At 39.4% G+C, this 13,327-nt stretch overlaps 1 protein-coding gene across 2 annotated transcripts in view; it reads right to left on the reverse strand.

Moving 5' to 3' along the window:
- The window catches only part of NFX1 (nuclear transcription factor, X-box binding 1), a 79,898-nt gene that overhangs the window by 30,816 nt on the left and 35,755 nt on the right, over positions 1–13,327 (reverse strand). For both annotated transcript variants that reach the window (XM_065878617.1, XM_065878618.1), the window contains exons 8-10: positions 8,637–8,736; positions 8,336–8,553; positions 2,854–2,951 (exon numbers count right to left, since the gene is read on the reverse strand). In XM_065878617.1, the coding sequence (XP_065734689.1) occupies positions 2,854–2,951; positions 8,336–8,553; positions 8,637–8,736 (416 nt within the window). The remainder of the gene's footprint in view (positions 1–2,853; positions 2,952–8,335; positions 8,554–8,636; positions 8,737–13,327) is intronic.

A 13,327-nucleotide genomic window follows, 5' to 3' on the forward strand; every position in this document is an offset into this window, starting at 1 on the left:
CCTTGCTTGGCCCTACGATAAACCTTTCTCTGCTCCAAACCCCGAAGTTTTATTTGTTTGGCCTCACTGTGCGTCAGGCGCATTAACTTGTGTTCAGTGACAATTTTGGCGAAGCCAGCCTAGGGGTCTGTGCTCGTGCCGGGTCGACCCTGGCCAGAGGCAGCCCCTTCCCTGAGTGCCCAGCAGCTAGCTGCCAGAGCGCATTCATTCCAGGGAACTGGAAGGGACTCTCCCTGACAGGCGCCAGCCACCCCACAACGTGAGGCTGTTTGGAGTTGAGAAAAAAAAAAAGAAAAAGAAAAAGAAATGACATGCTGGAGTGGTATGTACACCTGCAGGGAAAGACAGAACTCCCATAAATCCCTATACTAAATATGAATTACCAATAAAAACTTAAATACAGGGTTCTTTGTTAATAGGTAGTAAGATAGAGCAAACATTTCTCAAAGACTCCTACCAAAGTGATTAAAAGAGAAGAACTTTTGAAGCTTTAAGAAATAAGTTTTTATTTATCTAGAAAACTCACTTCCCTGGAAAAGCCCATTCCAGTACAAAAGATATTTCAGGAAAAATCTGGCTGAACAATGAGGTGATTATCAGTGTTTCAAAGAGATCTTTCATTTTGTCAAACTGTTTAACAGAATTCATATTGATAGTGAGCTCCTCCAGCAATTTTAGAATAAGACTTTTATTTGCAAAAAAAATTCAATTTACACATAGCTTTTCAATAATACACTCACTGCCATGGGATCCACTGTTAGGGGGAGTGAGGACAGAGAGTGAATGAGAAGCAAAAAAGCACAGAGACAGAGAAAGGGATTGCTGGGGAGAAACAAGCAAACTGACAGCTGTGTATCCCAACCCTGTTTGTAATTCTTGGTTACAAAGAGCACCTCTAGGCATTACTAAATTTATGATTACTAAATCAGAGTATCTCACAGTCTTCAAGCTGGTATTTACAAAGCATAAAATGGTCCTGTACCTGACATTCAAAATTCCTTTACTGTCCTATGTATTGTGACTTCATTCAGAAAAAAACCCACACAACCTCACACAACTTTTGTCACATGTAAATTGCACTACTTTGACAAGTTTTTCTTTAATTCTGAAGCTTACCTATTAAACTAGCTCCCAATTTATGGACAATATCCTCAGAATCATTTGCAAGTCAGCTGCTACCCAGACCTTGGGCTGTATTTAACAAATAGAATCAACTACTCAGAATTCTGGCTCTACCCAGGCCTGTGCTCTGCTGGGACAGGTGCCGATATGCACTGAAATGACCAGAAGTACATCAGACAGCAGGACAGATCAACATTCAGTATGTTCCCCAAGTTGGATTACCTACAGACTTCAGAGGAAAGCTTCTTGCCTCTTCTGGTTACAGACACAGAAATGGGCACTAATTCCAAAATGGTAAAATGACTTTTTATAATACATAAATCCAATGAAGTTTGTCCCAGGCAGAAAGCAGAGATTGACAAAACAGTTGTATAGTGAAAAATTAACACTATCTGAAGAGAGGTCTGGCCTTTGCCATTGGCTTCTGGGAGATAATCTTGGAATATCATGCCTAATGGGAGTGTCGTTGTTTTCCTGGAGCCTTGGGTCACCAGACAGTCTAACATGATTTAGGGTGCAGGCTGGTCACACCGAAAGACCAATGATGTGGTTTAGGGCATGGACTTTGGGTCACACAATGTTAGTAGACTTCTGGAGGGACTGGAGGCTGAGATCAGCTACATGGGCAGTCAACCATGCCTACATGATGGAGCCCCAATAAAAACTGACCACCCACTCTCTGGTGGGTGAGGTTCATTGGTTGGCAATACCCCACGCATACAATCACACACTAGTGCTGAGAAAGTAACGCTGTTCCAACTCCATGGGGAGAGGACAACTGGAAGCTTCATATTTGGTACTTTTTGCATTCTGCCCTACATGCTTCTTCCTTTGGTTGATTTTAATCTGTATCCTTTCCCTGTAGTAAATTGTAATCAAGAGTATAACAGTTTTCAATGAGTTCTGTGAGTTCTTCTAGAGAATAATCAAACCTTGAGGGTAGCCTTGGGGACCACTGGATTGTAGTTGGTATCAGAGGTGAGGGTGGTCATGTGGACTGTTCTAATTCAGCAATTGTCTGAACTCCTGCAGTGGGTGTCAGAAGTGAGGGCGATCTTGTGGACTGTGTTCCCTCTAACTTAGTGAGCTAACTGCTTGCAACGGTGCTATTGTTCTTCTCTTCTGGCATCTAGCATTATCACACTTGTATTTGGTCAAGCTACTTGTATATGTGCCCTAAGCCTATTACTGGTCTCTGACCCTTGCGTGCCATACCCCTTCATACCTATCCTACAACTGGTCCATAGTAGATGTCGGTATACATTGGCTGGATTGAATCAATCATACACAGTATTAACAGGAATAAGCCTGAGGTTATTTTGATTCCTTCCCTCCCACAACCACCAATTTAAAAGGTATCGGGTGCTTCCCCAGTGGCACAGTGGTTAAGAATCCACCTGCCGATGCAGGGGACACGGGTTCGAGCCCTGGTCAGGGAAGATCCCGCATGCCGTGGAGCAACTAAGCCCATGCACCACAACCACTGAGCCTGAGCTCTAGAGCCTGCTCGCCACAACTACTGAAGCCCATGTGCCTAGAGCCCATGCTCTGTAACAAGAGAAGCCACTGCAACGAGAAGCCCGTGCACCGCAGCGAAGAGTAGTCCCCGCTTGCCGCAACTAGAGAAAGCCCGCGCACAGCAAAGAAGACCCAATGCAGCCATAAACAAACAAACAAACAAACAAATAAAAGGCACTGGTGGCAACAACTCTAGCATTCTGTAGGATTTACCTTTGTTCTGAAAGAGCATCTGCAGGAAATAACTGATGTGCGAGAGCATGGTCCACAGTCTCCTTCATGGCAGAGCTTTTCACAAGTATGAATGAAATCTTTAATAAAAATGAAAAGAACTGGGAATGAAAATTGCAACTACTCATTTTCAGACTCCCAAATTAACTAGCCACAATGGTCTTCCACCTCTGTTCCCTGCAACTCCATCACCAGAGTTGAGGGAAGAAGGATGCTATCAATGCCTCTTCCTCTATCTTCCCTTCAACTGGCAGGCTGAGCCTTTTCCAGCAAGGACAGGCCCCAGCATTAGTCACAGCAAGATGCTCTGGAGCACAAGATGCTCTGCCTAAGTCAAAGAACAGATCTTCTGACTCTTTATTTAGACCTCAAGTCTCCAGGTTAGACTCGGATGTCCTTAAAATTGTAGCTATGGGTTACTTACTGAAGTACTCTTGACTCCGAAAATCACCTGGGGATTGTAAGTAATCAGAAACCATCATCCATGATCTCACTAAGTTCTATGAACATCTGGTGATAGGTGGCCTGCTAGTCATTCTGCTAAACTAGATTTTAGGACAAGTCCTGTTTCAAGGACCCCATCAGGGATCATCCATAGTCTTTCTCAATGGCTGCTGTTTACATGATGTATTTTTTCCATCCTTTTACTTTCAGCCTAACTGTACCTTTGACTCTAAAGTCTGCTTCCCAAACATGGCATATAGTTGGATCTTTTTTAAAAATTCATTTTGACAATCTCTGGTTTTTGTTTAATTCACTGACGGTAATGTTAGTATTGATATAGTTGGATTTATGTCTGCCATTTTACTTTTAGTTTTCTTTATGTCTCATGTCTTTTTTGTTAACTTAATTCTCCTTCGTTGCTTTCTTTTGCATTAAGTGAATATTTTCCAGTGTAACATTTTTTCCCGGTAATGGCATGTTCCATTATGTTTTCAGTTATCTTCTTAATGGCTGCTCTAGGGCTTATCATATGCATCTTATCAGAATCTACTTCAGATTTGTACCAACCTAATTCCAGTGAGATACAGAAGCCTTACACCCGTATAGCTGTATTTTCTCTTCTCCTCTTTTGTGCTTTTATTGTTATACATATTACATTTATATGTGTTACAAATTCAACAATACAATGTTAAAATTATTGCTTTATATGTTATGCCTATTAAAGAAGTTGAGAAAACAAAGGAGAGCAAGTATGTATTTATAACTTGTTATATTTATCTTATTTACCATTACTGGTTTTCTTCATTTGTTCCTACATATCTAAGTTACCATCTGGTATCATTTCCTTATTCCAGTACAACTTTGATCCCACCCACCTCCTTTGTGCTGTTATTGTCAGATACATTTCTATATACTGTAGGCCTAACAATACAATTATATGCCTATTTTATACAATCACTTTTTAAATCAGTTGCAAGAAGAAGAAATATGCATTTAAACTTTCTTTTATAATTATGTAATTACTTTACTCTTTGCTTTTTCTTGTGGATTTAAATTTACATCTGGGTTACTTGGTATCAGCCTGAAGACCTCCCTTTACTATTTACTGTAAAGTACATCTGCTAGCAGAGAACTCTGTTTTTCTCATTTTTGAAAGACTTTTCCTGGATATAAGATTCTTGGTTGGTAATTTTTTTCTTTCAGCACTTTGAATAGGTCATCCCACTGCCTTCCTGTTGTGATGCAGTGTTCTCCACTGTTTCTGATAAGAAGTCAGCTGTGAATCTTATAGTGGTTCCCTAGTATGTAATGTGTCATTTTTCTCTTGCTGCTTTCAAGATTTTCTCCTTGTCTTTGGCTTTCAGCATTTTTACTATGTGCCTAGGTGTGGATCTCTTTGAATTTATCCTACTGGAGTCTGTTGAGTTTCTTGGATGTGTAGATTAATGTCTTTCAATAAATCTGAAGTTTCCCACCATTATTTCTTTGAATATTTGTCTGCTCCTTTCTTCTCTCCTGGTGTTCCCATTACACGTTTGTGTGCTTAAAGGTGTCCCACATTTCTCTTGAGGTGCTGTTCATTTTTATTCACTTCATTTTCTCTCTGTTCTTTGAATTATATAATCTCTATAGATCTATCTTCATATTTATTGATCCTTTCTTCTGCCAGCTCAAACTTACTGTTGAGTCCCTCTAATGAATTAAAAATTTTAATTACTGAAAAACTCCAGATTTTCCATTTGGTTCTTTTTTTTATAATTTCTATCTCTTTACTGATATTCTCTATTTGATGAAACATTGCCTTTATACTTTCCTTCCTTTACCTCTTCAGGCATGGTTTCCTTTAGTTCTTTGAATATATTTGTAACGGCTACCTTGAAGTCTCTGTTAAATTTGACATTGGTCACTCTCACAGAAAACTGAAACAGAAAGTTACTGTTACCTGTGGGGTTTTTTGTTTTTGTTTTTTTTCTGTTTGCATACTTTGTAGTTTTTTGTTGGAAACTGAACGTTTTTGGTAATATATTGTTTGCAGCAACTCTGGATACTGCTTCCTCTTTCCACAGCTTGTTTTTTTTGTTGTTGTCTACTTGTTTGTTTTGTGACTTGGCTAAGCTATTTTAGTGAAGTCTATTTCTATTATAGTATGAAGCCATTGGTGTTGTTCTTTAGATGGCACAGCCTTGGGCATGTGCACAGTCACCCTGGGAGGACAATGGTTTTAGCAGGGTTCTCTTTGACTGTCTCTTTCCCTGATCTCTCTGTTAAGCTGTCTGCCTCATTAGGTATTACACTCAGTCCTGAGGCTCCACTAATTGCTAGCTGATTGCTCTATTATTTTCAACAATGCCCTGGGGCATAAACTGCTCAGCAGTCTGATCCAATAAAATTTGGGCAGAGGTAGTCTTTGAGGCAAATCTGTGAGGTTTGTTCTGACCCCAGGATGGTTCCTCTTAGTTATCTCCTTCCCTGGGTCTCTCTGGTGAACCAGTTGGTCTATAGTTTACCTTGTTGCTCTTAATTAAGAGGAGCTATTGTTTTCTAAAGGGCCCTTAGGCCTGAACTTCCCCACACTCTCTTTCAAATTAAAGTCAGTTCCTTTGGGGAATATTTTGGAACTCTTGCCTTATGGACTGCTTCTCCCCCCACCCTGTCACTCAGTCACTACTATGGGTGCTGGGTGAGATAGCAGCCTCTAGTTTTCTTAGCTTGCTTCTCTCACTGTGAAACCTCTCTCCTACAAGTGAGCTGGGGTGAGGGTGACTGAGGCCCCAGTACTCCTGCCTGTTGTGACTAGAGTAGAGCCTCCAATCTATGGGTGGGCTGTGTGGAGGAAGGGAATCCCCAACCTGTCAGCTGTGATTACCAGAAATTTAGCCTTTTCAACTTGGAGTTGGTGGGGTTGGGCGGGGTGGGGGGAGAAAAGCTGGTGGTTCACTCCTCCTAGCAAGTAACCCTTGACTGGGAGCTGAGGGTAGATGAAGCCCCAATTTCTTGGGCACACTCATCCTGAGTGGAGCTTTTGTTGAGCTGAGCTGGGAAGGGGTGGGGAAGGAGAAAGTAGGTTGTGATTCAAATGACATACACTCTTGCTGTTCTTACTGAGTTTTAGTAGATTTTCTTCATTTGATGTATGCCCATAGGACAATTTCCAGAGACTTTAAATGGTTGCTTTTTTATAGTTTTCCCCAGCTTTGCTTGTTTTGCTCCTCATGCTACCATCCTGAAAGCAGAACTCCACCTAGTCTTTTGTACTAAATCTATGTGTCTAGGATGGAAATTTCCTACTGGGTGAGATACTAAGACCTAACAAGCTTTCTATAGATAAGCCAGGTCTGAATAAACATGAGAGCCACTGTTACCACTAGCCATGGGCTTTTCTTTGAGATTCTCAATCCAACTCACCTTAGTTCCTTAAAAGTGTTCCATGATTAAAACTCTGCTGAGGTATAGCAGTTACTCTTGAGTCCCTTGAGCTGGTCTTGTCCCACCCCCAGGTCTGTTCATACTGACAGTTACTGTCCTTCTCTTGCTCAAGTCCCTTTGTATTAACTATTTCACATTTCCTCTTTCTGTCGATGCCAACAAGCTATCTTAGCCTCTGGGTAGGATTTCTGGTCATTATATATGAAATTCTTACAAAACTGACCCATGTGCTTTCTGAAAAGGGAAGACCTTTATCATCCTTCTTGATTTGGAAGTCATCTGATCTCTATTTCACAGGGCTTATCTTACATTTTCACAGTAGACACAGAGAAGCAACAGACAACTGATTCTCCTGATGAGGTTGAAATGTATTAAAATATGAGAAGAGGGGATTTCTTCTCTATACATAATTTTAAAGTCAGATTGAGAAAAGGAATTACGTAGGGTGCTCCTACTGGTGCTTGGAAGAAATGTGAAATCTCTCTTTTTGGAAAAATGCAAAACCAAACCTAAAGATTCTATCTTTATCACAGTTAGTTATAGGAACACATCTCTTATTCAAGCTCACTTGCCCAATTTCATTTTTCTAAACACACAGCCTTTGAACACTCACTCAGGAGAGAAGCTGCCAAGTCACTGCAAACACTGTACATATCCATATCCCAAGGACTGCCTCAAAAAGTCTCTGTCAGAAGCTCAGACTATTACACTATAGCTAATCCCAACAAATGTTTTCTGGTTTCTATAACCAAGTAATCAGAAGCCCCAAGTCAGAAGAAAGGGAGAGTCACTAAAGGTAGGCACATAGGCATACTGAAAGCATTCATAAGAAAAAAAACAACCAAAAGCTTTAACAAATAAATAAAACAATTCAAACTGTACACTGCTATGGGGAAATCACCTGAGAAACCTCAGCAAGCCCAGAGGAAATCAGTGTATTCAGCATAATACAATAACTGAGGTTCAGGGAAATGATGACTCTGGGTCAAATAAGGGGAAAGAAATTGTCTTCAGTATCCTCTGTTTAAAGAAAGAAGGGAATGTAAATTTTAGAAAAATGTCCCTCCAAAATGATGCTCAGGAGGTGTTATCCTCAGCTATATGGGAAACCTAGCTGTAGAGAAAGACATTTCTTGAGTGGTTCAAATGAATGAAGTTTAAGTGTACTTAAAATTTCAGTTCTTAAACACCTCACTCCGTTATTTTAAGATGTTTCTATTATACGAAAATGTTTCTAAACACCTGTTGAACCCTAAATTAGTAAAACGATACCTGGCATTCATACTAGTGTAGGCTGCTAAGAGAAATCATAAACACCCCAATGCCCACTCCCCCACAAAATAGTATCTAACCACAACTGTCCTGAGTCGGCAATAAAATACCTGAATTAGAAAGAGAGATTGTTTGGGCAAATGTGAGTTTTCAGAAGTATAATCTGAGGAGGAAAGAAAAAGTACCCACACAAATTTGATCATAATATTTAGAAAAACCTCTGATATTGTAACTAGAATTATGTACTATTTTGTTTAAGTAGCCATTGCTGCCAAAAATTTACATTCATATTTTTAAAGACAACTTTATGCCTACTAATTACCTAAGGAACCACAAGGCAGAGGCTTGCCGCACACTTTTCCACAGGAAGGGACAGGATCCATGCATGTTTTCCGACTGCTACTTCCAAGTTCTAGCAATTGGCTGAGAGGGGTTTGCCCACAAGGGCAACAGCGCACCAGCTGGGGGAGCCGTGGGCATGGCTGGCAGGGCTGAGGGTGGCACACCTGTGAACACATGTGGTTCCCACATTTCAAGTCCCTGTTAAGAAAAACAACAGACTATTACATAATTGTTGCATAAAATACAGCTTTATTCTAACTGAGGAAAACATCAAACCTTACTTGCCACATATCTTTAAACAGCCAAAGTCCCCAAATCCATCAGACTTTCCTACGTCTGTTCCACATAACACGTCTCGGGAGGTGCTGCCACAGTAGCATACTTGAGAACATAATTTCAGAAACAAGAGATTAGTAATCTGTACAGGTGTTTAAAATATTCTAAACAATCTATAAGAAAACACAAAATGCTATTCACTAGTGTTGATTAGACCTGATGCAGAAATAAATGTGGCTTATACAGCAGCTCTAAGCCCCACTTAAGAGCTTCACCACAGAAAAAGAATTAAAAAGGCCTTGATAGACTCTGTCCATATCTCATGGTGCCCCTGCAGCATTATGAGCATATGAGCATTAAAGTGAAGCAATCCTTTAACGTAAAAGACTACTCTCTGGTCCATAATGTCATGGTTGAAAACCATGGATTGTGAGGCTTTCTGGGGTATTGCGGAGATGCTGCAGGAGATGGAAGCTAAACTGGTGGTAGTTATGGAGGAGGTGATAACTGGATTCCATCCTCACTTCAACCAAGCAGCAGATATTTAATACTTCATATCTTGGGGTTCACATAAAATGCTTGGAAAAAGTCTCTGATGCTAAAAAGAAATTTAAAAATAGGCACAATATAAAATCCTTATTAATTTGTATTCTACTATTGTTAAATTTGAAGTAATCATGTTTGAGTACTGACAATGAGTAAAAAGTGTTTCAAATAACTTGAGACTTTTATTTACTGCATAGAGAACCTAGTCTAATATCTATAGATTTTTCTATGGGTTGAAGAAATAATGGGTTACTTTATTTCTTGAGATCAGCAATAAGCATGTGTTGTATTTAAGGAGTTAGTTTCTAAAGGAAACTAAAAAAAAAAAAGTTTCTGACTAATATGTAACAAAGTCTGGTAAGGACTAATTTTCATCAACTTAGATAATTTTTCTGATAAGGGCCACTTTACATTTTCAGTTTATAATGAAAACTTGTTGTCAATAAAGACATTAACCAAGACTCTTGATTTTTAAAATATACATTTACTCTTCCAGTAAATACATGTGCAGTTCCATCCCCTGTTCTAAAACTCATTATCAATAAACTTATTAGAAGAATTAATACAGGTGCAGGAAATACAATTAATATTGGTGGAATCAACAAACTGGTAAACAAACCCTAGCAACTGAGAGCTTCTGCAAGCAGGCTTTTCTTTGCTAAGTTTCTGCTCAAATAGAGCAGAGGCTTTTTTTCAGAGACATAGGACGGCTGTGAACCAAAGAATCAAGGGTCAGAAAACTGTGACAATAAATTCTTTTCAAGTACACATGGAACATCCTCTAGGATTGACCACATACTAAGGCACAAAACAAACCTCAACAAATTTAAGAGTATAGAAACTATTTCAAGCATCTTCTCTGACCACAATGGCATGAAACTAGAAATCAACCAAGGGAAAAGAAATGAGAAAAAAATGATTACATGAAGACTAAACAACATGCTACTAAAAAACCAATGGGTCAACAAGGAAATCAAAAAGAAAACTAAAGAATACCTCGAGGCAAAAAGTCTGCAAGTAACAAATGCTGGAGAGGGTGTGGAGAAAAGGGAACTCTCTTATACTGTTGGTGGGAATGTAAATTGGTACAGCCACTATGGAAAACAGTATGGAGGTTCCTCAGAAACCTAAAAATAGAATTACCATATGATCCAGCAATCCCATTCCTGGGCATATATCTGGACAAAACTATAATTCAAAAAGATACACGCACCCCTATGTTCACAGTAGCACTATTCACAATAGCCAAGACACGGAAACAACCTAAATGTCCATCCACAGATGAATGGATATATATACAATGGATGGATATATATACAATAGCCAAGACATGGAAACAACCTAAATGTCCATCCACAGATGAATGGTACATATATACAATGGAATACTACTCAGCCATAAAAAAGAACAAAATAATGTCATTTGCAGCAACGTGGATGCAACTAGAGATTATCATACTAAGTGAAATCAGAAACAGAAAGACAAATACCGTATGATACCACTTATATGCAGAATCTAAAATGTGACACAGGGCTTCCCTGGTGGTGCAGTGGTTAAGAATCCACCTGCCAATGCAGAAGAAACGGGTTCAAGCCCTTGTCCGGGAAGATCCCACATGCTGCGGAGCAACCAAGCCTGTGTGCCACAACTACTGAGCCTGCGCTCTAGAGCCTGCGAGCCACAACTACTGAAGCCCGCATGCCTAGAGTCCAGGCACCGCAACGAAGAGTAGCACCCGCTCGCCGCAACTAGAGAAAGCCCGCATGTAGCAATGAAGACCCAATGTCGCCAAAAATAAAATAAAATTAAATGAAAATAAAATAAAATAAATAAAATATGACACAAATGAACTTATCTATAAAACAGAAACAGACTCACAGACATAGAGAACAGACTTGTGGTTGCCAAGAAAGGGGGGGTAGGGGAGGGATGGACTGGGAGTTTAGGGTTAGTAGATGTAAACTGTTACATATAGAATGGATGTACAACAGGTCCTACTATATAGCACAGGGAACTATATTCAATGTCCTGGGATAAACCATAATGGAAAATATAAAAAAGAATGTATATATATGTAAAACTGAGTTACTTTGCTGTACGGCAGAAATTAACACAACATTGTAAATCAACTATACTTAATAAAAAAAAATTAAGCATGTAGATCTCAAAAAAAAAAAGAAAGAAAGAAAAGAAAAGAAAATTGTGACAATAAAAACAAAAGTAGAGCCCCTGATCAATCAGGAAATAATGTGAGTACAACACTAAAAACTCTACCATGCTTAGGCACAAGAGACAGAAATATGAGCTGATGACAGAAGAGTTGGGTGGAGTCACTGCTGGTTAAAGAGTATTAAGGAACCAAAGACAGTCTGCAGAAAGGTCTCTGTTGCCAGCTTGAACCTGTTCAGCATTTTTACCAACACGTGAATGAAGACCCAGAAGGAATGCTTATTAAATCTCCAGATAAGGCTGAAAGCGATCTTAGGAGAATTACAATTCAAGAAGATAAATAAACTACACTGATGGCCAAAATGCTCTGCTAGATATTTAATATAGACAAACAAAAAGTCTTCAACTGGGTTTGAAAAATCAGCTACATACACAAAAACAAAAAGGAAGACTGGGATCCATACAAATCTGACAAAAAAGTGTGATTCAGCCCAATATGTACCAAAAGCTAAAAATCGTCCAAATCAAAGGGACTCTCCCACACTACAATCTACACTGCTAAAACCAAACTGCCAATATATACTTAACTCCTGCCTTATCTCAAAATGGATTTGAGGCAGCATATAAGGATATATGAGATATATCTAGAGAATGTAAATTAAAAGATGTGAAAAGAAAAAGAAAAACAATGGTAAGGACAGAGAATGAATCACAGCTAAAAAGTACACACTATAAAGATGAACATTAGGTCAGTTATACCAGCTTCCTAAGATATAGTCTTTGAGGAAAAACAACTATTCTTGGAACCAAGACCAGACAAGACTTTCTTCCAAGAGGACCCATAAACAGAATACTGAGTAGTATATGGCACAATTCCCTATATAAAATCCTTATAGTGCACAGCACAAAACATTTCATAGGGGTATTTTTTTCTTTTCTTTTCTTTTTTTTTTTTGCAGTATGCGGGCCTCTCACTGCTGTGGCCTCTCCCGGTGTGGAGCACAGGCTCCGGACGTGCAGGCTCAGCAGCCATGGCTCACAGGCCCAGCCGCTCCGTGGCATATGGGATCCTCCCAGACTGGGGCACGAACCCGCGTCCCCTGCATCGGCAGGCGGACTCTCAACCACTGCACCACCAGGGAAGCCCATAGGGGTATTTCTTATTGTAAGTGCAAGCACTGATCAACAGCATCACACCAAAGTAAAATCTAGTAAAATAAAACTATATAACCAATACATAGTAGCTCAGGATCCCTGAAGATTAGAGGCAGTCACACAAACAGAGGAACTACACAATATGTGGTCCTTTGAGACTCACTTCTTTCACTTAGTATAATGTTTTTGGAGGTTCATTCACTTCATAGCATGTATCAATACTTCATTCCTTTTCATGGCTAAATAATATTCCTTTTTATGGACATATCACATTTATTCCATTCATCAGTTGATAGGAATTTGTATTGTTGACACATTTTGACTATTATGAAAAATGCTGCTATGAACATATATTTACAAGTTCTGTATGGACATATACTTTCATTTCTCTTGGGTATATGCCAAGGAGTTGAATTGCTGGATCATATGGTAATTCTATATTTAACCTTTAAAGGAACTACTGGACAGTTTTTCTTTTTCTTTTTTGGCCACACCATGTGGCTTGTGGTATCTCAATTCTCTCACCAGGGACTGAACCTGAGCCATGGCCGTGAAAGCCCAGAATTCTAACCATTAGGCCACCAGGGAACTCCCCTGGACTGTTTTCTAAAGTGGTTATACTATTCTACCCTTATTGTGGTTTTAATTTACATTTTCCTAGTGTTTAAAGGTGTTAAGCACCTTTCATGTGTTTACTGGCCATTAACATATTTCTTCTGTGAAGTACCTGTTCAAGTCTTTTGCTCACTGTGTGAGTTGTTTGTCTTTTTTTGTTGATTTGTAGGAGTACTTTATCTTTTTCTTTTTTTCTTTGGTAGGAGTACTT

Source organism: Phocoena phocoena, chromosome 6 (assembly GCF_963924675.1).
Source record: "Phocoena phocoena chromosome 6, mPhoPho1.1, whole genome shotgun sequence".
Classification (NCBI taxonomy): Eukaryota; Metazoa; Chordata; class Mammalia; order Artiodactyla; family Phocoenidae; genus Phocoena; species Phocoena phocoena.